General features: G+C 36.4%; 1 protein-coding gene across 1 annotated transcript; it reads right to left on the bottom strand.

The window, feature by feature from the left end:
- Positions 1-1,113: 1,113 nt before the first annotated feature.
- On the bottom strand, positions 1,114-27,609 carry abhd12 (abhydrolase domain containing 12, lysophospholipase). The gene is made up of 14 exons (XM_084393291.1): positions 27,457-27,609; positions 26,250-26,400; positions 14,916-15,037; positions 10,926-11,031; positions 9,779-9,898; positions 9,039-9,069; positions 7,475-7,520; positions 7,243-7,372; positions 7,023-7,060; positions 5,647-5,726; positions 5,446-5,528; positions 4,924-5,002; positions 2,763-2,890; positions 1,114-1,737 (listed from the first exon to the last, which is right to left on the bottom strand). Exons 2-14 carry the CDS (start codon positions 26,396-26,398, stop codon positions 1,704-1,706), a joined length of 1,146 nt encoding a protein of 381 aa, XP_084249417.1. The 5' UTR covers positions 26,399-26,400; positions 27,457-27,609; the 3' UTR covers positions 1,114-1,703.
- Between the last annotated feature and the right edge of the window lie 123 nt (positions 27,610-27,732).

Genomic DNA, 27,732 nt, shown 5'->3' on the forward strand with positions numbered 1-27,732 from the left:
TTTTCAACACTGAGAATAAGAAATGCAGCAAATCTGAAGACTGCAGTAATGATGCTGAAAATTCTTCATATTTAACATAAACGGTGCATACAACACTATTTTCTATTTGATATACAGTAGTCATCTATAATTTGAATTTTTAATCGGTTTTCTAGAAGTGAACCGAAGAAACCGAAAGTGCTTAATAACCTCCATGTATTCACCTCTGACACGGTTTGATACTGTAAATGTGGTTTGATGTGGCACGACCACCAAAGTACAGTCTGATTTAAATGATCGTTTGTTCCTTCATCTGTTGCTGGTTTGAGTGGCACACGCATTCTTTTAATGAGCTTATGGCAAAGACAAACAGTTTCGTGTAATGACAATGTGCGCCTTAAATTCATTGTCGTGTTAGACAATCACTAAATGACCAATTTTGCCATGAAACCGCTCTGCTTGTATAAGTTTAGAAATTCTTAATTTTAAATTTTTCCATACTTTTCCAGACTTGGAAAATACTCAATTTGACTGGTTTTACTGTATTTTTGGTCAAATAAATATAGCCTTGGAGAACATAAGAGAAAAAAAACTTACTGACCCCAAACTTTTGAACAGTAGTGTACATCAGTGAGTTGCTGATTTTTGCCTCTATATAATAAAGGGGAGGGTATGAATTTAATGTAATATTAATAAAAATAAGTTATCAAGATTTTTTTTATTTGGGTATCCAACATATTATTGGTTTTAATATATAATTTTTTGGAATGTGCAAAGTGAGTATAAACACCAAAGAAAATATATAACCCACATAACGAAGAAAAGAAAATGATTTTGCATACAGTTTTTTCTTTTGAGAGTGCAACAATCTTTTTTTTTTTTTCAGTAACTGGCATGCAAACTAGCATAGATAAACCAAATGCATTAAAATAATGCAACATTGGGAATTTGGGGAGGGAAATGCCATGTCAAAAGCTCATTCTGAGTTCTGATTGCAGTTGGGTTGCATATGTACCAAGCAAACATTACAGCATAAAACACAATACACAATAAACCCCATAAAAAAAGTCACAGAGTTTTAATGCCAAGGCAGCACAAAAATCTGCACTTTAAAATCATTCAGGAGACGCGTCATTTAAATGGGAAGAAACAAAAAAGAAAGAAGACATTTTATTGTACATAATTCAAGTTCAACCTAAAACAACTCGCTGTTCACATTGAGTGGATTTCAGGTCCATGATATTGTTAATAAGTCGGTTATTGTACGTTCGTAAAAACAAAACAGTGAATCGCAGTCAGCAAGCAGCACTGACGGTGACATTATTATAGCAAGTTGCCCTGATTCGTCCCTTTGACCCCGATCCTTGTGTGGTCTTCTCAGTGCCATCGTTAAAACTTCATCTGTACTTCTTTCCTTTGAAGAGGCTCGATGACTTAAGCATTATTTTCAGTGCATATTTGCATATTATTTTGCATACTTTGTGCTCCAGCTGCCCCTTCAGATCTGTTACCATGACAACAGGAGGCAGCGAAACAAATCACTCTCTCAAAGATGATAACTTTCTCCCTCCGTAGGTTGTGTTAACAAAGGAATGCAAAAGGAGCCGGTGCATCTTCAGTCCATGCTTGTGTGTGCGCACACGTACACGGTGCGGGTAATGTACATTGTGTGTGTGTTTAACTGACAGTGTGTGAGAGAGGGCAGTCAGGTAAAATGATCTTGACTACATGTGAGGAAGCGTCGCACTGAGAAAATCACTGAGACAGAGAGACAAAGAGAACAAAAACACATTAGATTTCTCAAAATCTAATAGAAATAATTCTTGACCGGGATTTGCTACAGTTGTAGAAATGCTATTAACTAAACAAAAATATACATTTAAATCAATATAAATTACATTAAATGTATCTATAAAAACACTGATGTACAAAAATATGTATAATAGTATGATGCTTTAGCCACACTTCAGTGTCATATATAAAGATAGATAGCAAAATATTTCACAGAAGAATTGTAATGTTTTCAATTATAAAACCATAGATATACAGTTAAAAATTTAGACAAATTGATCTAATTTGTCCAGAAAACATAACCTTCGGAGTCGGACTAGTTGAAAAAAACAGTAATAGAAAAAGAAAACATGTCCATGAAAGGCAGTTAGTTCTTGGGAAAAGTCTTGCAGACCTTAACTAATACATAAAGTTTAAGAGTTGTCTCAGTGTCCAAATATATTCAGGTGTATTTAATATATAATTAATAATTTAAAAAAAGTGAACAAATTAAAATAACACTTAACTCAACTTAAAAAAGAATCAGTCATTCAATTATGAACTCAATTTAATACATTTAGAAAACTAAAGGTTATTACTTAAATCTCAGGCTATTTCAAATAAATCATTTTGATCACAGCGGTTCAGTTGACAAAATGTTTGAGAACCCCACCTCAAGTGTTTACAAAAGAAATGTAAAGGTCTGTCTCCCTAAAGAAATCATTACCAATAACCCCATCTCAAATAAAACCAGATCTGTTTGTTGGTTCAGTTCCAGCACAAACTGGAACAGAGCGGAATGACAGTGATTTATGTATGTCTGAATTACTATTGCCTCGGCTGTTGGTCAGGGACCTGGAGCAGAATGTTACACCACCTGGCACAATCCTAAAAATAGCTTGTATTCACACCCAAAAAAAAAAAAAAGATTAATGTTGCTGAACTGTTTTGTCAGCACCGAGCACTGGGAAAAAGTTCAGATGGCAGCAGTTTGTAAAGTGTACAGTACATACCTGAGTATATTTGGTAGCTGTGGGCTCTTGTAGATGAACTTGTGTCTGTATCCCAGAGAGCTGGAGAACGGGATGAACTGAACCTTATGTCCATTCAGACTCTTACTCTGAGCCGCCAAATCATACAGCTGTGGATAAACAGAGAGAACGCATCTTTCAAACAAACGTATTAGCAGGTACCATTTTATATGATTACTGTTGTTGTTATTATTATTAATACTAATAATGATTATATTATATTAATTATATTTTTATAATATAATTTTTATTATATATAAAATAATAATATAAATATATAATAATATATTGTTTTTTTATTATTAATATTATTACAGAGAACAAACCATCTTAAAAAAAACAAATGCATTAGCAGCTACCATAATATATTATTATTGTTGTATAAAAACCAGTGTTATTTTAGTAGCACTGAGATTATAATAATTTCATTGTCATTTTGTTTTGACTTTTTTAGTAGTTTATATATATATATATATATATATATATATATATATATATATATATATATATATATATATATATATATATATATATATATAAATGGCTATTATCAAGATAAACAAAATAAAATTGAGAAATGTTGTAGCAACTAGCTGAAATAAAATACATTTACGGTTTTTATATTTTATTTCAGTTAAAGGGGCTATATGCAACTTTTTCCCCAAAATAAACGTAACAATAGCCTTTTTATTTGACCATTTATGACTCAAACATCTCCTGATGAGCATACTGACACCTTGTCAGCTCACAGTGGGTGCACCTATAAGCCTGTATCCTATTTTTCCTAATTTCTGTCGGGTCGGATTTTTCGCGCGCTGTCTGCGGATGTGACGTCAAGCGCGTTCATGTTAAACGTTTCAGATCACTCTGCCACCACCGCTAGTCAGCAAACAAACTTAGTTTCTCAAACAATATATGTATTTGACTGTTCTTACCTCTGTAAACATGATGTTGACTTCTTTGCAGCGGATGACTTGTGAAGTGTGCACGTACGAGAGCGAGCAGAAAGGAAGAGCAGTTCCGTTTTTTGGCCACAGGTGTCAGTCGCGAGTTTAAATTTCAGAAAATCGCATATAGCCTCTTTAATGTTTACTTTATTTCAAGTAACAGATTTTTTTAATGGTTTTAGTAAACTATAATAACCCTACATCAAACAGCTATAAGTAACACTGTGGTTGTGTTCTATATAGTATAATAATGTTAGTTAATATTAAAAAAGAAACAAATTGAGACCAATGGTTTGTAATGAAGATATATTTAGGTTAAGGTTATTTCTGAGCAAAACAAAACCTATTTTTACTGCAACTTTATATGGTATATGATTTTGTTTGGCATGTAACATGTTGTTTAATACACATCCTCACATGTATATAGCAAAACTTGAGCCTGAGAAACATGGCAGATAAAAGTTTTAAAAAAAATACCATCAGACATGCCATATGTGCTTTAAAAAGCAGAAATTATGTTTAATCATAACAAGTGATCAAAATTATTGTAATCCAAGTATAATTAGCATATCTCATCCAATCAGAATTTAGAGTCTCAACTATCCATTCTACACTTTTAAAGGGATATTTCACCGCTGGAAAGATGTATGTGTATTTAAATAATTTATGTAGTAGAAATGTGAAATTATTTTAGAAGTTGGTGCCTTCTAGACTGAGAAAAGCCAGAAAATGTATTTTTGGCTCATGTGGATGAAAGACAACAACTCCCAGAATGCACTTGCTTCGCTGCCCTACAAGGCCACTCCCAAGCCACGCCTACCGGTTACAGAGGGCAGTATCAAAATAAATGATCCAACTAGGCTACTAGTTGATTCGAAACTGAAAAGACACCGTTTTATCGTGAGATCCCACCTATGGGCGGGATGAAAACATGTGGAACTAGCTCCAACTACTGGCTGTAGTCTAGCCTCTGGCCAAAAAAGCCTCCGATTTTTCAAAAAAGACGATTTTTCATCATCATCAGAGGTTTTTTCCCAGACACACAACACAGAAATCTCTCGTCTCAGGGGGACATGAGGGAGGGAAGCACGGTCAGTCGAAAATACTACCGGGTTTCTACTGATACAAAGCTTAATGCTAATCGGTGAAGTATCCCTTTAAATGTACCCTGTCATTGTTTGACGTTGATGCTTTACCTTCTTTCCCAGCTGGAAGGGTACGACTGTGTCATCTTCTGCATGCAGGATCAGAACCGGACAGGATATGTGCTTGACACTAAGAGACAGGCAGACACATTTTCAGGTGTTTGAAATACTCCAAAGTACTCAAAAGAGGTACAACCTTATAGGGATTTCATAGGTCTTGTGTTATTACAGCCTGGGAACTTGCACTGGAGGTCTGTGTAATGAATTGCAAGCTCACTGCATCTATGTCTGAAGAATCAATGGTCACGTGGGGCTGAATACTAAAGTGCTCTCTTTAGAGTATACAAGCATTCACATTAAGTCTGTTTCTAAAACAAATTCTCAGAGGAAGACGAAGCCTCCAGCATGTAAAATGCTACAGAACAGAGAGCCGAGATTATTAGCTCAACACAGCTGTGAGGACACAGTGATGTGTAAACACTTAACAGTTTCCCTTGGTGGACACAGGGTAAACAAACTATCACACTTAAACTTACAGAGAAACAAACAAAATAGAAGACAAGAAGAACCTACTTCTCATCACTGGCAAATCGGATGTCATTTGCAGTAATTGAATCCAGGAAGAACCAGTCAAAGCCTGGTAGATATCTGTAAACCTGTTACACATATATAATAAATAAACATATAGCAATGTCCAAGGTCAGTTTTGCTTTTATTCGTGGCACAAAGGCAATACATGATGCTTTGAGAGTGAACAGGAACTTGATTTCTCACCATAGAGAAGGGATGGCTCTTGGCTTCCTCTCTGATATTGGTAAAGGGCGACTCTAAAATCAGCGAGTCAGGGGGCGTTCCTGTAAACACAGAGGAAGGAAGTCTGCATAATTCCTTCAAGTTTTGTAACAGCAGCTCAAATACAGGCTTATATAACTTAAAGACTTGAAGTGCTTGCCGATTACATAAGTTCACTCTTAATCTAGTCAGTGCCTATTAAAGCTTGTCTATTTCTGAAACGTCAAATCAGAGTTGGAGCTTCCTTACTGACAAGAAATAAAGAAATAATTTCCCTAAACTCTTGTTGGCGATCAGGGCACTTCAATTTACATTCATTGTTCTTTATGTGAGCCAATTATAATTATTATTAAATAATATTAACTAATGTTTTAGACTCAAATTTGACATTTAGGGTTTCCAAACTTTCTGACCAATGCTTTTCCAGAATTAGCTATCACTTTTCCAGTCATTTGTGAGGATTAGGATTTTGAAAAATGGCTTGATATAGATCACACTCACTAACAGTAAACTCTAGCCAAATAAATACTTTAGTTACACTTTTGTTTAAAATGTTTTTGAAAGAAGTCTCTTTTGCTCACCAAAGATGAATTTATTTAATCAGAAATAGATTAAAAACCTAATATTATTACAATAAAAAAAAACTGTTTTCTATTTTAATATATTTAAAAAATAATAATTTATTCCTGTGATTCAAAGCTGAATTTTCAGCATCATTACTCCAGTCTTCAGCGTCACATGATCCTTCAGAAATCATTCTAATATGCTGATTTGCTGCTCAGGAAACATTTCTTGTTATTATCAATGTTGAAAACGGTTGTACCGCTTAATTTGTTTGTGGAAACTGATAATTTTTTTCAGGATTCTTTGATGACCAAAAAGTTCAAAAGAACAGTAATTTACTGAAATAAATTTTCTTTGTATTATCATAAATGTCTTTACTGTCACTTTTGATCAATTTAATGCCTCCTTGCTGAATAGAATTATTGATTGGCCCCAAACTTTTGAATAGCAGTGAATATTGACTATAGAAATGTCCATGACCTTTTAAGATTGTATTAATTTCCACAACTTTTACAGCCCTGGAAAATCACACTTTTGGATTTTCAATCATTTCATTTGGGAACATGTCTCCAAGAATGTGATTGGCTCATGAATAATAATGAGGTGACATAGAATTCATCCCTTTATTCAATGTGATTTCTTTGAAGGTAGGTAAATGGGTGCTAGCCATTGAAGGATAAAGGTTCAACCGACTGTAACCAGCTGTCAAATTGTAGTTTTACACTGCTGGCTACAGTTTGTTCTCAGTTTCAACATTCCTGCCCATAAGTATACACAAACTAATGATCACGTACCCCTGTCACACAGCCGTCTCACTAGGTTAGTGGCCACTCTGGAAAAACAGGAATGTACAGCATCAGCAGCAGTTCAAATATGCCACAGGGAGTTACACAATCAATTCCTTCATGTCAAATGAATGCCAAAATAATATTCCAAGAACAAGAAGTTCCACTTCTAGAGAAAGGAACACTATCCTCAGAGCTCTTTGAGATGGCTCCGGCGAGTTCATCTCACCCTGTGCCGAGTGAATGACCCCAGATGTGCAGGGGCTTCTGGCCAATCCGCTGCTTTATCCACTGGTAGAGGAAGAGGGCGTCTGACGTCATCCCTTTCTCTGAAGGGCTGCCCTCAGAGTCACCCCAACCTGCACAAACAAACAAAACCACATGGTGCTTCAATCCGGCACTGGGAATGGGATTCTGACTCAAATGATAGGATAATGCTTTAAAAATGACACCCAACATACCTCTATAATCGAATGTGACTACATGGTAGCCTAATGAACTAAGAACCTGCAGAGACAGGAAAAGAAAATGTCTGACATTAATCAAATAGACAAAAAAAGGGTTCCTGCTCATTTTCCATAAATAAAAAAAATAAAAATAAAAAATCCATACTTTTCCAGACTCAAATTTTCAGAACTTCTCTGTAGATTCTTCACACCATTTTTAAAATGGAAAAAGGAAAAATCAAAAGGAAAAATTTCCTGATCATTTCCTCACTCCAAGGCCATCCAAAATGTATATGACTTTTTTTCACAGAGCAGGACCAAGGTGAGCATTTGTAGTTAAAAATTAAATAATTTTTTATTTGTTTCTAAAAATGACTCATTATCTGGCTAGAGAAGACCCTTATTTGTCAGTTGGGGTTGTGTGGAGCCCTTTGAAGCTGCCTAAATATGGATTTTGAGACTGTCAGAAATGGTTTACGTTGGGGAACTTTCACTTGCATTAGATGGAGAAAAATCCTGGAATGGTTCCCTCCAAAACCTAAATTTGTCTTCAACTGAGGAAAGAAAGTCATATACATCTTGGTTGGCATTGGGGTGAGTAAATACTCAGGAAATTTGAATTTTTGGGTGAACTATTCCTTTAAAATCCAGCTGTTAACATGCTATTAAGTTGCCAAATAATTGCCGGAAGTTTATAACTACTGTAGCTCAAACAAATCAATTAACACCAAACCCCAGCATTTTATTAAAACTACAATGCTAAAACAGTGCAATGTTATTCATTTTTGTCATGTAAATTTAAATAACAGGAAACCTTCAATCCCTGCTGCAACAGAAGGAATGTTTATGTCCATTCACTTTGCTTCATTGGTTGTTAGATAAAGCATAAAAATACTTGTAAACACTATTTAACAAATAATTACACTTCATTGTAACAACCAATCACAGCAGAGACTCCCTCCAGCAGATCCAGCCTAGCACTGATCTTTTGGCAGCCTGCTCTAAACGCCATGGGGAAAAGAACTCTGCTTGTATGATCAATTTATTTGTAGAAATTATTATTTTTATATTTTAGAAAACTGAATTAGGGCAATAGTCTGGAAACACAAATATTTTCCATACTCATCCAAACCTAGAAATGACTTAAATCAAAATCCATACATTTCCAAATGGCGTACGAACCCTCCAGACAGAGCTTTCAAATCTTAAATATACCGTTTAAAATTTGGGGGCTGGTAATCTTTTTTTAAATGTTTTTTTCAAAGATTTATCTGATAAAAAATACAGTAAAGCAGTAATATTGTGAAACGTTGATTTGATACTCAAGAAACTTTTTTTGTTGATGTTGAAAACAGCTTTTTCCTGGAAATCATGATACTTTTTTGTTCAAATGGATGATAAAAAGTCTTTAAATAAACAGCCTTTACTTTAAATAGCAGTCTTTTGTAACATTACTGCCACTTTTCAATTTAATGCATCTTTGCTGAACAAAATAATTAATTTCTTTACAAAAAAATCTTATTGACTGCAAACCTAACGGCGGTGAAAATTTAAGGCAATTGTTTTTTTGTTTTTTTACCTTGTAGAGCTGAACTCTGTGATCCCCTCCTCTGAAACACACACACACACACAAACATACTCAAGTAAAGTGACCAAACAACTGCATCTATTGAACTGCATTTGACAGAATCCTTATAAAGCCTGGAATACACTACATGACTTTTCAAATTTGAACAGATTTTAAAACATCAGGCATCCGACATTTGCCGACTTTGTAAAATGGTAACAGAGAAATATGGGCGTCATACTATCATATTACATCATGTTCTGAACACAACAAACTCTCCTAGCAACGAGGTGCATGACAAATGAAAACAATATGCTTAAAATATCAAACATGTTTGATTTCCTCCATATGGCTGGAATCATAGTCTGAAGCAAAAAATCTGAGTCTGTGCCCATCACACACAATACGATTTTCTGTGAAATCGGCAACTAGCATCGACGACTCTTGACTGTAAATTGTGAGAAAAATCTGGGCAAAAGCTGTGTATTGTATTCCAGCCTTAAGGCCAATTCACATTGCACCGACAGCGAACAACACAGACAATCCCCAGATTAAAGAACGACCCAACAAACATGTTCAATGAGCAAAAACAACAGCAACATATGCTGATGGGTAACACACACGGATCCGACAAAACCTGACAAACTGTTGGTGCAGTGTGAACTGGCCTTTAACGGACAACTGAATCATTTTTGAGATTGAGTGGGCTTTAGAAAGTGATGTTGATCCCGTGTCCCTGAGTGTTTGTTTACCTTGTTCCAGCATTACCATGGAGATACAGGATGACAGGGTGATTGGACTGGAAGCTTTTGTCGAACCATTCAGGATCTCTTGCCTGAGCCTCCCTCCACATCACTGTAGGTACTGTGTGCCTGAGAGAGAGAGAGAGAGAGAAAACATACAGCTGTTACAACACTGCTTCCTGCACTTGATATAGTGAAAAAGTTTGATTCACATGCATGTGCTACTATTCAAAAGTTTAGGGTCAGTCAAATTTTTACTGTATTTGAAAGAAGTCTCTTATGCTCACCAAGGCTGCATTTATTTGATCAAAAATACAGTAAAAACAGTAATATTATGAAATATTATTGCAGTATAAAATAAATATATTAAAATGTAATTTAAAGCTGAATTTTCAGCATCATTACTCCAGTCTTCAGTGTCACATGATCCTTCAGAAATCATTCTATTATGCTGATTTGCTCAAGAAATTACTATTATAGTTGTCAATGTTGAAAACTGTTTTTTTTTTTTCAGGATTCTTCCTGAGTTTTCAAAAACTCAAAATTCAAAAGAACAGCGTTTATTTGAAATATATATATTTTTCATTTTTCAACCTTATACATATACAACATTATAAATGTCTTTACTGTCACTTTTTTGACCAATTTAATGCATCCTTGTTGGATTATTCATTTCACGTATTAGTTTCTTTCAAAAATAAAATTTACTAACTCCAAACATAGTAGTGTACTCTCTCAGGACTTCACCAAGAATTTATTATAAAAGATTCTCCTATTCAATATTGAATATGACCAGTACACAAATGAGCTTATTTACGGAGAGAAAACTAAAGCATCAGTGCCTGGAGGCTTATATGGCCCTTTCCACTGTTGCTCAGTGAAAGTCAAACACACAGATTCACAGTCACACCCAATGGCCAGCAGCCACGGGCCCGTGCAGTCCTCTGTCACTACGGATTTACATACTTTGGGCCACAGGCTGCGTTTCAATAAGTTCGCCCTTCAGAAAGACAGCCATGGCCATAGGCAGAGAGAGAGAGAGAGGGACAGAAACTGTAGGGTAGAGAATGTGAGGACAGAGAGACAGAGAGATAGCGAGTGGAGGTAAGCCAGGCTGTGTCTGTATTTTAGCCGTAGTCTGTGTCTGTGCTCTCACCACACTCCAATGTTGATTCCTTCCTCCGGCTGTAGGTAGAAGTTGTGAGTGTGATTCAAGCCCTGATCCTGTGGTCTCTTCAGATCTATAAAATACGGCACTCGCACTGAAAGAGAGTGAAACAGAGAGAAATCAGTCAATGTGAAGCTGATTCTGATGCATTTCTCAGATAAACAGGATATTCCATGGAAAAAAGAAAGTAGGTCAGAATTATTTTTATTTTATCCAACGGGAATTGATGGGATCTTGGAAAGTCGGCATCAGATACCAGAACGGAATCGTCAGTTGAAAACGAAATAAGTTAAAATAGTGTCAATTTTTATTTCATGTTGCCTTTAACATTTGACCACTGAGATTTATACATCTCCAAGAAACTTCTGCATGGCTCAGTTAATATTAATGCACTTTAATTTTGTATTGTGTTACATAGCAGCAAATTTTGTTTGATAGATTTATCAATTTATCTAATAGACGTCAGTTTAATCTATAATAGTACTTGTAGATTATTCAATCATAACAAACGTAATGTACACTATGTTAAAAGTTTGGGGTTAGTACGATTTTAAAAAAGAAATTAATACTCATATTTAGCAAGGATGCATTAAATTGATCAAAAGTGACAGTAAAGACATTTTTAATGTTACAAAAGATTTCAAATATTATTTTATTTTATCTTTCTTTTTATCAAAGAATCCTAAAAAAAAAAAGTTTGATTTCCACAAAAATATTAAGCAGCACAACGGTTATCAACATCGATAAATATAAGACATCAGCATATTAGATCATGTGACACTGAAGACTGGAGTTATGATGCTGAAAATTCAGCTTTGCCTTGCCATCACAGGAATAAATTACATTTGAAAAATTAATAAAATAGAAAAACTGTAAAAATATTTTAAAATATGACTGTTTTTCCTGTATATTTGATCAAATAAAAGCAGCCTTGATGAGCATTAGAGACTTCTTTCAAAAACATTTAAAAAATCTTACTGACACCAAACATTCGATCGGTAGTGTACTTATAGGAGTCTTAAAGGTACAGAAGCAAAAAAAAAAAAGATTGTTTAATTCTAGTTTAACTCTACTGTATTTATAAATTCCATTTTCCATACAAAGAACTGCTGATGAGATTTAAGATGAGTTTTAATTTTACACTCTCTTCAATAAAGACAAATTTTGATGAAATAATAAATCGTTATTGAACATTTACCAATGAAGTAATCATGCTGGTAAATCATTTCATACGAAGGTTTTTGCAATTCTGCAAGTTTGGTCACTGTAAGACTGGAAAACAGTCACGTGAATCTATATAATGACTGTTTGTGCTGCAAGAACCTACGAATAACATTCAGGTTGCCTTTTAAGAACTGAAAGTGTGCCACAAGCTTTCTCAGGAGACTGATGACTAGACTAAATTCACCAACCTTAGTCACAGATTTCTCTCTGAGTAAAGCAGACACAGGGATGCTTACAGTCTCACTTTTACACAGAGTATGTCCATTATTAGTTCTGACTGCAAACAGAAGCAGAACATAGTGTGGAGAAACACATCAGCTGACAGAAGCCGTGTGACACTGCTGACAATGCTAATGCTAACATCAGCCCAAAACACCACAGAACCATGACTAATATCAGAGAAATGAAACTATGATGTGACAACATAGGAATAATCTGATAAGACCGAGAGACATGTGAGAGGCTGTCGAAGTGAAACAGGATCTCGGCGTTGAACAGAGTGGGCATTTAAACTGGATTGATGGATGAATGACGGCTTTGTTTGGTCGTAACAACAAAAGGTAGCCTAGAAATCTAGACGCACCCTAGCGGCAGCAAATGTAATGTAATGTTGTAAACCAACATCTTGATGTGGGTTTGGCTTGCCAGGCTAAACAAAACGCTGTCTATAAACCCAAACTGCAACTGTGTATCCAAACTTTAATGTTTGAAATGTCTTATTAATGTCATGATGTCCAGCAGAGTTGATAACACTTTTATATACCAAAAGACATTATGTTGCAAAACAGGTGCTGAGGCTTCAGTACAAGAGGACAAAGTAGAGACTGTGGATCAGCGATACTGAACACTCACAGGTACACTACCATTCAAAAGTTTGGGGTCAGTCGGATTTTTGAAAGAAATTAAGTTTTATTCAGCAAGGATGCATTATATTGATCAAAAGTGACAGTAAAAACGTACATTGTTAAAAAATATCTCTATTTAAAATAAATGCTGTTTTTTTTATACTTTGTATTCATAAACTCTTTCCCCGCCAGCATTTTTTTTTTTAAATAGTTACCAGCCACCACCAGCATTTTTAATCATTTTTAATAAAAAAAAAACCCCATCTTATTCTAGCTTCATTCATTCTTTGTTTAGCAATACTTGAATATGGGTAAGTTTCATAAAAAAAAAAGCAACATTTTGAACAAAAAGCTGACAACATCAAGTTTTTTTTCAAAGACTACAACATGTGAATAGGCAATAGAGTGGTGCAGGTATGATGTCACTTTGTAGGCCAAGAACGCAGAAACAAGTTAGCATTTTAGCACTTCTGGTTCCATCGTCCCGAAGTCAATGTTTTTTTAATGGGATTTTGGATAAATGGCTGAAATAAGGTCTGTTGTGAACACAAGCTCAAGACACTTTCACGTTGTATTCTACGACATAAAATACATTGTCTTGAAAAAGGCGTTACTAACAAGTGGATAAATGGGACTACAGGGGCTGTCGAGGAGATTAAGTGTTTTCACGCCAAACAGGTCAACTAAGTCCGCTTTATTATGCTTATAATTGTGCTCTCATAAACTATTCTAACTCAAACTTTCTGGGAAAATGTTTTAGATAAAAACTGCAAGAGTTGTCGGAAGCTTAGTAGTGGTTACGTTGAAATCGTGGGACCATGGTGTAGTTAGCTTTGTTAGCTCACATTACTAGTCTTGTGGCGTACAATTAACCTGTGCAAGTTAATCCACAGAAAAAAAATTAAAATTAGCTTCTGCTCTGGAATGGCGTTCCTTCTCTGATGATGTCCGTTTGATGGCTTGGGTAGAATAACATTAATCACTCCCCTCCAACCGCCAGTCTACTATGAGCGAGGGATGAAGAGGAGGTGCGCCAAAACAGCACCCTGCCCTCTATTCAATATTCCGTCAACAATGCAACTTCAGCTTCAGATGTTTCTTGAGCACCAAATCAACATATTAAAAAGGGAATTCTTTCAATAACATTTAAAAAAATCTTACCAACCTCAAACTGTAAAATTACCATGAAAGAGGTACATAAAAGTATAAATTAGGACAAGATTAAAAATTCACTTTTGTATCCAAAAAGTTTCTTCATAAATTTTTAAATGCCACAGAGTGTAGTTATTATTTCTCAACTCCGAAACGGGCAAAATATTTGATTTTATGAAGATGCACTATGCTGTTTTTATTTGATGACTTTAAGTGTGTGTGACTGAATGTGTCTTCAGAGTTGTTCTGAGCATGCTGAATATTTCACAGGGGAAAATGCAGTGTAACAATCTCCTTGGATACTACATTTCCCTTGAGGTGTTTTGCCCTAAGCGTGTCCTTGCAGCAGCAGATAATAATGGAAACTGACCCATCAAGTTACTGTATTAAATTATACATCGACAGAAACTGATGCAGCAACCAAAATAATGACAGCTTTGCTTGAATAACAAAATGCAAAAGCAAAATGATTGGTCTGGGCATTGCAAAACATAAAAAATACTCACAAGAATTAGTTTAGTTTAAACATACTGACATGAATATCAAAGTTTACAAAGACTGACCAAAACACTTGTTTAAGATAACAAAAGTATATCCAAAACACATACATACACACACACACACACACAAAAAAAAACTCTTGTCTAAATGCCAAAGTATACAAAGAATGCCCTAAGTATATGGCAAACTTCTGGCTTTCATCCCAAAATGTATATGTAGTTTGGCCAAGTTGAAAAGATTGGATAAGAAAACTCACCAAAGTTTAAAAATACTAATTTTGCTTGTATTGCTGGACAGAGTTTGATGATAACAGGGATAGCGATATAGATTCCCAGCACCCAGATCAGTATCCTCCTCAACCTCCACATCAGACCACCCCTGCGGACAAAGAGAGAACTGATTATTTAAAACACATATTCCTTTAACACACATAATGCATTAATGTACTACAGATTAACAAAAAAAAGATCTAAAAATTAAATTGTACCACACACCAAGTTCTATTTTGTCCTGCAATAATTGGTTAAGAACAACATTCCCTCACATTTGATGGGCTAAAACACTTCAGGCCAGTTAAAGAATATATTATGGACATATTAAAGCATGTTTTTTGTAATAAAAATCACATGGAAGGTTTACCATGTGTAAGTACAAGATGTGAACAAAAGTGCTGGTTTGGGAATGAAGAGTTAATGGTCCTCATAACAAGGCCTGTCCTCTCACGGTCTCCCTCACACTCAGAGGTCAGACAGTGTGCATCTTTGCGGCCAGTGGTGACCTCTAAATTGTGCCGGGGAGTATAAAGTGTCATGATTAAAATTAGAGAAAGCAGGAGATAGATCACTTAGAGGAACAAACTCACCCTGTCTGACTTACTGCCCTGAGCTGTACTGTAAGGTCTGTGTGTGTATGTGTGTTTGTGTCTGGCTGATATACAGATTAAACTGTGAATTTCCAGTGCTAAGAGGTTTGTGGTGAAAAGCTGCTGTATTGAACTTGTTTCATTTCCTCCTTTGCATCTAAAACTGAGAGAGGAATTTTCCTACCTTACTCATGACCAGCAGATTACTTAAACCACACACACACACGTCTGGTTCACCATCTTTGTGGGGACTCTCCATAGACGTAATGTTTTTATACTGTACAAACTGAATATTCTGTCCTCTTACACCAACACTAACCCTACCCATCACACAGAACTTTCTGCATTTTTACATTTTCAAAAAATATATAATTTAGTATGTTTATTAACCCATTATTAACCTGGTCCCCACAATGTAGGTGATCTCAGGTTTTACTATCCTTGTGGGGGCATTTGGTCGCCACAATGTAATATAAACCTGTACACAATACAGTCCTAAAACGGTATCACAAATTCCACAAAAAATATTAAGCAGCAAAATTTATAACATAGATAATAACAAATTTTTCTTGAGCAGCAAATCAGCATATTAGAATGATTTCTGAATGATCATATGAGACTGAACACTAGGGTAATAGCGGTTGAATATTTAGCTTTGCCATCACAGGGGGAAAATATAACTAAACACATTTAAACTGTAATGATGCAGTATTTTACAACATTATTGTTTTTACTGTATGTTAATCAAATAAATGCAGCCTTGATGAGCATAAGAGATTTCTTTCAAAACAATAACATATCGTACTAACCCCAAATTTTTGAATAGTAGTGTATAGATACACTTTAATTTCTTTGCAGTAAATGGTACCCATAGATGCAGTCATATGAAATCTAATCACGGACATAAAGATAGGTGAGAGAGCATCCCAGACAGGGGGAAAGAAGAGTCAAAGCAATAATCCAGGAATCAAGCCAGAGCTGAGCATCCGGTTTGATCCGGCTGATCCTGGATCAGTTTCCACCACAACATTTAAACATCCCTATGACCTTTCCTCTGCCTCCTTCAGATCACACCTGCTAACTTTGATCAAATAGTACTGTAAATGACTAGTATGAAGGTTTAAATTTCTATTTACATGGTAAAATAAACTGGAACAAATTGAATAATAGAACCAATTGCTTGCGGCAACAATATATGGAAAGGGGTAGTAGAGAGAAGACAGGAAATTATGTGAGTGAGTTCTCTATCCTCTTCTCCCATCTTAATGTGTTAGCATGCCAACAACCAATAAGCCACAGCTCTGACTGCATTATACTTGAATACTTATTCCAGGTGATTAATGCAGGTGGCTGATCCCAAACTCCCTGCAGAGATAAGACGTTTGGTCACCAGAAGGTCTGATCTGAGCGTGTGTGATTGTGCCAGTGTGGTCCGTTTGAGAGTTTTTGCTTGTGTGTGAGAGTGCAAGGTGATTGTGATAAAGAGAGAGAGCGCAAGACTATTGTGTAACAACAGAGCTAAATACAGCACACACAGGCTGCACTGAGACTCATTACCGTACAGTGCTTACATAGATACTGCCATTGTGCTGTTTATGAGTGTGTGTTACCTTTCAGGATGTTGCTGCTTATATACACATTATTATGTAGTAGAACTAGCCATTTGTTTGTCTATGTGGCTTGATAGATGTTCAAGATGTGTTTACTGGTTAGGTTATAAGATAAGATGTGCAATTCAGGGTTTGTACATGCCGTTTTTGCAGGTTCATGTTTGCACAGAGCATCCTAACCAGAGCTTTAAACCTTCAGGGTAACACTAATATGTTAAGCCATGCTGATCCAATGCCATATGGGCATTATTACGGCTGTCTGGGCATCAGGAGTCCAGTCTGCACTGGGACAAAGAGTTTCTGACTTGTGCATTGAGCAAAAATATGGGAAGGAATTAGAGATGCACCAACATTTCAGCTGAGAAAACATGCTGACATCGTGGCAAAAAATATGAACAGAGATAGGATAACATTTTTAACAGATTGGATAACAGAAAGTTTGTCTGTATTTGAATTAAGTCTAAAAATTATATGTAATTATAATGCATATAATCCTTTCGAATACTGACAGATTAATAAATCAAACAGATTGCACACATACATTTGTCTGCCTTGTGCATTATACAGACAGCGTGTCTGTATAATCAGAATCTCATGTAATATATTGTAGGGTACAAAAATATACAATATCATTGATAATGATAAGAATTGTTTCTTGAGCAGCAAATCAGCATATTAGAATGATTTCTGAAGTATCATGTGACACTGAAGAGATGCTGAAAATTCAGCTTTGCATCACAGGAATAAATTACATTTCAATACTAAAATAAAAACAGTTATTTCACATTCTAAAAATATTTTATAATATTACTGTTTTACTGTATTTGTAATGAAACAGTAGCAACCTTGGTGAATATAAGAGACCTCTTTCAAAAACAGTAAAAAAAAAAACTTAGCAACCCCAAACTTTTGAACGGTAGTGTACTTGAAGAGATGCGAAGGTCTACTCGGTTTACCATGACACCGTTGAGCATCACACAATGATTCATTTTTCAGTGCGGATTGCTGTTTAACTGTAATTTGACCTGCTTTAGAGCACCATCTTGGTAATTTAGCTCTATTTGTGTGAATGTGTGATTCAGTCTCTGCATTGAACAGGATGTAAGTCTCTAAAAATGATCACCACCAACACACTACACCCACACATACAAACACTCATACACAGTAACACTTCTGAAATCTGAAATCCCCAAGTCAAGTGCATGTCTTAAAATGGAAAGGGATGAAGGATGAACATTTATTTTTCATCCTTAAAATAAAAACACGAATGAGTTTATTCAAAGTCTGCAGAGTGGCAGCAGTTGGTAATCTCTAAAAAGAATATCATAGTTATTCAATAACCCATTAACAACTCATTAGCTATTAATTCAAGAGAATACCTCCATATTTCATTGATCAGTCTAAACTCCTAAAATAACATGAGTAATGCTCAAATGATAAAACTATGTACTTGTTTGACAACCATTTAGCCATTTTAGTGTAATTATATATACCTGGCATTAACAATGCAGGAAAAGTGAAACCTTAAGTGCACGTCTGATTCTACATGAATAAATAATTAGGTCATTTTCAGGTCAATGTATCTGACAGAGAACAGATGCATGATTCTGTGTATTACCAGAGCAGACAGGCAATAAGAACCTGGTGTACTAAACGATAAGCCTACTTTAGGATTAACTTCAGGACTGAATTACACAAGAACACTGAAGTATGCAAGAAACAAAATGAACAACATGTTATACCCATACTACAATACAACACCATAAACCTAAGAGAAGCACACAAAAGAAGATATTTTGAAGAATTTTACCATCCAAACACTGGATCGCAGTAACTTTTTGTTCAAAATATCTTCTATTGTGTTCCACAGAAGAAAAAAAAAGTCAGGCTGCGTTCTGCAGATTTGACGTGTTCTTGACAGATCCCACGGGCTTTAGATTCAAAGGCATCTTTCTAAATCCAAACAAAACCAGTGTATCCTCTCTGCCAACCTCAAACTGTGAGCCCTTATTTCTTGAAAGCCACGGTTAGATCACTTCCACTAAATTCTAAGAAGCCAGATTCAAAACATCTCAGGAAAACTTTTCTGTCTCTTCCTTCTCTTTCTGTCGGACGCCAAAGGCTTGTCTCCTGTCTTCGGGTACCAGACAACAGCTATTAAGTGGCAGAGGATATGCTTTCAGAGCTCTCAGCTGCAGCTACCCAAATCAATGTCCTAAATATCCTGGTCTGGTAGTAGACCACCAAATGCCAAATACCTGCTCTATCAGTGACCATGATCAATTAGTGGTCAGAGTTCTGACTGACATACAATGTCTGGAGTGACTTAAGAACACATATACAAAGTTCTGTCATGAAACTCTAGGTCCCCAACTCAACCTGCTTGCAATCACATAATCTTTATAGTGCACAGCTGATTGATTCCTGCTCTATCAGTAGCCAGTGAGGTCACGTGTTCAACCTTCAAATACTTGGTCAGCATTTGCCTTAGCAGAGCACACTGTCTCTTGGGCTGCTTTTACACTAGCACAAAAAATAAAAGTTTTTATTCATGTCTGACATAGATTGTACATTGTTGCACACGTGTAAACAACATGGTTTAACATGGTTTGATATTCAGGGAAGAAGGAGGCAGTAACCGGCCAGCATTTCACAACTTTAATCATATAAAATAAACAAACAAAACAAAAGTAAAAGCGGCAGCCCCTCATGGACGACTGCCCCACACACACACAATCAAAACATAACGTCAAATAGTCCAGGCCTGGTCCTCTCTCGTCCTTCACTGTCATCGCTCCTCCTTTTGTGCTTCCGAAGTTGTTTTAAGTGAATATAAACAAATGGGGAAAAATGTATATGGTCAAAAGATCTGTGCATTATGCTTTGCAGTTTAAATGCAGCATTATGCCTCACCAAGACTGTATTTATTTGATCAAAAATACAGTAAAAACAGTAAATTTGTGAGATAGTGTAACAAATTAAAAGTACTACTTTCTATTTTAGTATATTTTGTAAATGTACTTTATTCCTATGATGGCAAAATTGAATGTGAAAGTCTTTACTGTCACTATTTTTTAGAAACTTCTGATTGAATTCTGATATAAATAATAATAAAAAAGGACTAGACATGAGACAAAGAAAGGCTGGTAATTGAAGGTTAAACTGTGAAGAATGAAGATGATGCAGAAGCAGCAGTAGAAGTAGAGAAAAGTGGAGCCCTTTCACCAACCTGCAGCTACATGTAATAGATTATGACAGGTCTGAGGGACAGGACTCTCTGAGAGCACTAAGGTGACACTGAGACAACACAGCTTGGCGTAGGAAGAGGACACTAATGCATTAATGCTTTTAACACAGCAAAAAACGGATCTTCTGGTAACATTATACAGGAAGTTAACTGTTAGCTTCTCCCATTAGACAAAATGAAATGGTATTTATAATGCATTTAACTTGTGTAAAGTGACGTATTTAGGTGGAAACTAGCTTTAGGGTGGTAATTCCCCTCTTATTAAACACTTTGTTTCATGGAATGAATCAATCATGGCTGACTGTGTATAGGGCTCTTTCAACTCACAAACAAGACCAATGACATTTATTAAGGAAGTAAAAAAGGTCAGTTTTGATTTCCTGTTGTTTTTAAACAACAGCTGATATGGAATTGCAAGACACACACTCTGCCCTGGCATTACTATTCCACGATAATGCAAATGGCCTTAGATGAGTTAAGTCTGGACGGGCACGTGAAGGGTATGTGAAACTGTAGACACTGCACTCTTAAGGATGAGAGAGACACGTGCTACATTTCAGGCTCTCTACTTCCCCCCTCTCTCCTTTCTTCCTCCCTTTCACTCGCCCTAATGAGTGTCTCTGACCGCTCAGCGGAGGTTGGCAGAGCAGTTTTGACAGTGATGCCAGAGTTAGTTACCGCTCTGTCTAACCCAAGATTAGTCTTCTTCAAACCACCCTAATGAAGAAACACCACCGCCATTTCACTAACCCAGTTTGGGGAAGCACAAAACAACATATTCAGTATCAACAAATCAGTGGGTTGTTTAAAAAGGCTGGTTTCGAGTCACTTGATGTTTTTGCGCTCAAAAACAGCTAGATAAAGCTGATGGAACAGAATAGAGGAATCAAAGCTTTTTTTCTATATTTTAAGCTGACTACATGTGTATGGCTGTAGAGGTGAAGATGAAATCTTTGAGAGGGTGCAAATGGTGTAACAGCACACTGTTATCATGCAAACTAAAGGAAAACCTGAATGAACTGGTGGCTATTGGATGACTAGTAGACCATCGTGACCCATCTCATTTACAGCACCTGACACAATGCCGCCCAGGCATTAACGGAATCTTCAGGCAATCCATGTTTTCACTGTTTACGGTAGGGGGCGCTATTACGCATCTTCTGAAAGAGTACAGTATCTCCGGATCAAAACAGGCGAAAAAGAAGCAGAAACAAGCCATAGAAGCATTGTCGCAGTCTTTGACAAAATGCGATTTTCTCAGCTTTTTGTTCAAAATGTAACTTTTTTGATGAAACTCTACCACATAAAAGAATGCACGAAGACAGAATAAAATAGTTTAAGAATAAAACAATATACTTTTTTTAAAAGCAGAGGCTCTGTTCTGTCTTTTGATATATTACATGTTCAGATATTCATACAACAATATATTCTGGGGCCCATGAAAACTTTGTGCAAATGATCAAAAATGCTGACGGTGGCTGGCAACTTTCTTAAGAAATGCTGGAGGAAGGAGTTAACACACTCTTAGCATGTTTCTCCATCAAGATCTGTTAAATCTAAAAAAAGATTTCAAAAGAAGAAACCTTGTCAAGACTTCTTTTTCCAATCAAACCTGACATACTTTCAAAGGAAGAGCTAAAATAAGACACCAAATTGTCACGATTAGGACGCCTCTTGGGTCTACATTTGATCTAGAGCTCCTGATCCCAGGATGCAAGAAAAGACCAGAATTTCAGGTTGAAATGTGCAGAGTGAATAACTGACATGGTTTACAGGCATTATTTAGGCTGAAGCCACCCCTTCTTGAGATGAATGTCTTTAAGAACAAGGGAATGCAACCCTGTAAAATCAAGAGATTTTTTTTATGCCTTTTAGCTTTAGGCATGATGTAACGGAAGTAGCAACAGATCTTTTCGTCCATATTGTGATGTACATCTGAATGAAATGGTTCTATGCATCCATTGTTGATTGGATGGAGGCAGATCTGAATCCGAGCAGTCGACTATAAGAAAGGGGAAGCGGACAAAATGATTAAAGTCCGGCATGCATCACAGAGAGAAGTCTGTTATTTTTATCGAGTTATGATATTTTAATAAAAAAAATTAAGAGTCAAAAGAAAATTGTACAAGTGAAACATGCATGGATGAATAGATGGCAATAAGATCAATAACATGCATTTAGAAAACAAGAGTGAATTTTCATTTCATGGCGACTTTAAGTCATCTTGGGCTCTTTTTACACCTGGTATTAAGATTTGTAGATGATTTTAAGATGGTTTGGTCGATCAGATCACAAGCAGAAGAGGGAGACACATTCCCGTTTGCACCTGATGTTTTAATCCGTCTCTTTTGTCCACTCTTTCATTTCTGCACTAACAGCGGAAAGACCACACCGAACACGGTGAGAGCGTGTTAGAAATCAGGAATGGTGAGAGAACATCGTGCTTGGTACGTTTTTCCTCTTCAAACCAAACTTGGGTCTTCAGCCAACAAAGTTTAAATCCGTCTGGCCGGCTTCCCTTAATGTTTACGCATTAGGTCAGTAGGAGGAGAGTAGGCCGTCTTTTGTGGCTGTTCAAACTAGAAAACTAGAAAAGCAATCCAGTCAAATGCGTTTTCGACTTCCTCTGGAAGTGGTCGATAGTAAACGACCCGTTTACACCTGTATTCAGCGTCGTCCACTTGTGATCCGGTCGACGACAACGCATCTTAATACCAGGTGTAAACGGCCTGATTGCTAGTTAAAAAAAATGACAGACATATGTATTTAAATGTATGATTTTCTATAGCAAGAAAAACCACCAAAGTATTACCAACCATCCTGTTTCAATTAAAAAAAAAGTCAACAGTGTTCTCCTCAAGCAATGTAATGAAGTCTTTAACTTCCATGTCTAAAATCTTCCATGGGATTTCAGCTAATTTACTTAATTTCACAGATCCTGTGAATTAAAGCTGATCTGACCCTGTTAACCTTGAAACCGGCCAGCCACACAAAGGTCACTGCAACCAGACTAACCAGCGGCAGCTCCTGTGTCGGACACATGACCGGCTCCACCACCCAATACCCCAGACCCATACAGCACCGGAGGAGAGTCCGATTACTGCGGCATCGGATACAGTGCAATAGTAGAGTGGCAGTTCAAATGAGACGTGATGGTAGAACTTTACCATACCATTTCCTGCTATAGTTTCATGCTAATTTGACAAACAACGTCTTCTATAACAGGACATTTTACAGGTTAGTTACGATCTTTTAATGGAATCTTTCACAACAACTGCTCAGTAGAAACTAACTGCAATCATTTATAACATTATTGTAGTTAAGAGCTGTAAGCGTTTCCTTATAAAGCTAAATCCCACTATGAATCAGATTAATCAGAGCTCTAGCTTATTTCTAATAGCCACTATTCACATACACTAGTGTTTAAAAGTTTGCGGCCGGTTTTAAATGTTTTTGAAAGAAGTCTCTTATGCTCACAAAAGCTGCATTTATTTGAACAACAATAAAGTAAAAACAGTCATATTAAACAACTATAAAACAACTGTTTTCCATACATATTTTAAAATGTAATTTATTCCTGTGATGTCAAAGCTGAATTTTCAGCATCATTACTCCATTCTTCAGTGTCACATGATCCTTCAGAAATCATTCTAATATGCTGAGTTGGTGCTGAAGAAACATTTCTTATTAATATCAATGCTGAAAACAGTTGTGCTGCATAATATATTTGTGGAAACTGTGATATACTTTGATCTAAGAATTATTAGAAAGTAAAAAAAATAAAATTATATATATATATATATATATATATATATATATATATATATATATATTAAACAAATGTTTTATAACATTATAAAAATTAAAAAAAATTAAAAAAAACTTACTGACCTCAAACTTTTGAATGGTAGTGCAACATTAAGCAAACATGAGGCATAGGTCTCTACCTGTCCTCCAGGGTCAAAGGTCACAGGCAATTCACTCAAAAGCAGTGTGTATTTCCACATGATGTGTCAACAATAAAACCTAATACAGTCCTCTAATCTTAAAAGCATTTTTGGGTTGTGACCCACAAGCTGAGAAGCATTGATCTGTAGGAACTCCTCCAGGTTCCAAATCAGCAATATGTTCTGGCAGTACTTATTGTTTCTTTGCTGAGTGTACAATGTTTTAACACCATATTGCTGGACCAGAATGTCCAGTAATGCCCCACCTTCCTCTCACTTTCATCTGCAGAGCAAGTACTGGCCGAGAAGAATAACATCACTAAACACACACCTTAATTATTCCTTAGAAATTTCTAGAACCTTTGCATTTAAGGCCTAAGAATCTGAGCAGAGATATGCCTGGACAACAGCTGAACATGACTACTGCATCCTCCTACAGTGATGTAATCTACCATTATTTTAATTTTAGCAGTAAAAAACATGAACTGCATGAGTAAGTCTACAGATGATATCACCTTGCTGCCACTTAACCATGCATTAGAAAACCGACTCTCTTTTTGCATGTAGGGGATCTCCGATGGACTCCAAATCTGGCTTTAAGAACTTTCCACTTGACTGAGGCAGAAATACTTTAGCTACTATGTACAAGGTCAGTGCGATAAAAAAAAAAAAAAAACCGGTAAAGATGGTGACCAGTGTCACAAAACATGAATTACTTCCCAAAAAGCACAATACTTTGAATTTTGTGCCTCAAATTTCTAACCAATGGAATTGTAAAACAACATTTTAGGGTTTGTGGAGTCTGAACTGGAATTTGAGTTACAGTGAACAAAAAAGTGTAACATGATTCTTGAGATGCTTGTGCACTTCATGAAAGTTCTTGTGACATTTCTTACTGAGACAGGATGTTTGGACGAGATATTGATCTTGATTGGTCTTGTGTTTTATTAAATAAATAAACCCAATATGATTGGACAAAAAAATCGGTGAAAGAGCAGGATGAGTCATCAACATTTTGGGGGGTTTTTTAAATAAATTTTAAATGCGCATATCTGTATATTTTGTGTAACAAGTGTATTTTGTCAACATTTAGGAGTGGATTAAACAGGCCTCAAAGTTAAATGATGAAGAATAAAAGCATTGACTTCACATGTTTTTTAAGCTTTGCACAAACATCCCAAACTTACAATAACTTCACACTACACCCAGAAGTTGCTGAACTAGTTTTGCAATGAAACAGGCTAAATACCCTTTAGAGCAGAGGTCTTCAATCCTGCTTCTGGAAGACCACTGTCCTGCAGAGTTTAGTTCCAACCCTAATCAAACACACCTGAATCAGCTAAACACACCTTTGTATTGTTTTGAAGCAGGCTGGAACTAAACTCTGCAGGACAGTGGCCCTCCAGGAGCAGGATTGAAGACCTCTGCTTTAGAGTCTCAAGAGAGTCACATGGGACTGTGATTCAATCACAGAGAATAATATATGTGGCTCTGTGCCTCATAAGAGTTTAAAACCACTAGGATCTCAGAGGAATGCCAATAATGCATGTAATATCATATTAACAAACATCAAACGGAACTCTATGCTGAAAATACACCAGATAACGCTGAAAACACATAACTTAAAAACAACTTTGAGCCAGGCTTTCCAAACAGGAGTCATCGGAGAAGATATAATACTGCATATATCTGGTAATTTGTATATAAAACAGTTCCATGCCATTATTATTTATTAACAGATTTCTAGCTAAATGCATAATTGTTAATGTTCTTCATGAAAGTTATTATGCAGCTTTTTTTTTTTTTTTTTTTTTTTACATACTAGGGTTCCATGGGACTGTATAAGTTGATGTAAAGCAAAGACAAGTCTTGAGCAAGCTTTCCAGAAACTTATACTGATATAAACTGGCCATCAGTGTCTCACCTCCTGCAGCGTCTCCCCATCGCTGTCCCAGAGCCTCCTGGATCAGAAGCAGCGTCTGTCTTTTTGTGGCACTGCTTTAGATCGGAGCCGTCCAGTAGTGTACCCGTGAACGAGCTGTCATGATCTTCGTTCGCTTTTCGCTTTCGCATCACTGAAATGTGAAACAGCAAAGGTAAACAGTAACACAGATGAGACAGGAAATATTATACTGCAGTCCTGCGCGTATCCTCTCTGAATCAGACGGCAAGGCCGGGCAAAATCTTGCAACCGTGTTAGATCCGGTCGTTCCGCGACGGTCTGTGTGATCCGGTGTTTCTCCTCCCGGCAATTGTGTCATTCAGCACTTTTTCTCCCTACATTGTTTTGTAGGAGTCAGATATCTGCAGAGACCAGCTGATCAGTTCAGCCTTTCCCCCTCCGTCCCTCCACTCGGCCAATCGCACACCGCCGCTCGGCCCACTCTGTCGCGTCAACAGCCAATCACACACCGCTCTGTTCCGCCGACAACTAATCACAGAGCTGTAGCGCCCCCTGTTGTTCAGTTAATTCGTGAAGTGTAGGGTTGCCATGTCGCTTCTGTTGTGTATATCTGTTCTTAATATGTCACATTAACTACTTGCATTCTAGCTCTAGAGGTCGCTGCACGCTTTCTTAATGTAAAAATGTTACATTTTTACAAAGCAAATTTAGGGATTTAATTTTAAAAGATCTGGCAACATCCCATCTGTAGACTTCCGTACAGACCAAACATGTTCATCCTGCCTGCTTTACTGGGTGGCTTAAAACATGTCAGTCTTCGTGTAATTATAGACAATAAGATATCTTGCCACCTTTTTAACAAACAAGTCTTAGATTTCGTCTATTTCAGTGTAATTTAGTAACTAATACATGAGCAACATATGTAAGATATCTTTTAACTAGTTTAACTATCGAGAAAACCGTCACACGCGGCGGGTCGATGTTAAAATAAAGAAATACACACTGTAACTTACATGTACTGTACTACGGTATGCAATAAACGGCATTTTAAAACTCGAAATATAAATGCATAATACTTATTTCCAAAACAGTCGTAAACGCATCAACATTAAAGCACGAGGATCAAACCAGTAGGCTACATGCATGTAAAAACATTATAAACATCCAAGTCCATGCATATGAAGCTGTAGTCAGGAACTCTGTAATTATATAAATCATAAAAACTAACCTGGTCATCCCAGCTGATGAGATTTCATTGTAGATGACGTGTTTTGACACGACGCGTGCACTAGTAAGTTTAAAAAAATGAGTTTCCTCTCACGTGACCACAACAAACTATTCAGCGGAAGGAACATGCAAGCACCTTTTCCACACTGCCATTAAAGTATAGTGGCAAAATATTCCAATTTTAAGTGTGTGTGTGTTGTAGTAATATATAAGTTGGCCCTACAGGCTACTAATTGACATTTTATATAAAAAGATAGGCATGTTATATATTTTTTTA

This window comes from Rutilus rutilus (assembly GCF_951802725.1).
Source record: "Rutilus rutilus genome assembly, chromosome: 21".
NCBI classification, from domain to species: domain Eukaryota; kingdom Metazoa; phylum Chordata; class Actinopteri; order Cypriniformes; family Leuciscidae; genus Rutilus; species Rutilus rutilus.

Excerpts from the sequence above, each read along its gene's own strand:
- abhd12 (XM_084393291.1), bottom strand. The coding sequence starts at position 26,398 with ATGCGAAAGCGAAAAGCGAACGAAGATCATGACAGCTCGTTCACGGGT. Across the intron at positions 7,373-7,474 it reads AGTCACATTCGATTATAGAG|GTTGGGGTGACTCTGAGGGC; the intron begins GTATGTTGGGTG and ends TTGTTTGTGCAG. Across the intron at positions 5,003-5,445 it reads CGATTTGCCAGTGATGAGAA|TGTCAAGCACATATCCTGTC; the intron begins GTAGGTTCTTCT and ends CCTGTCTCTTAG.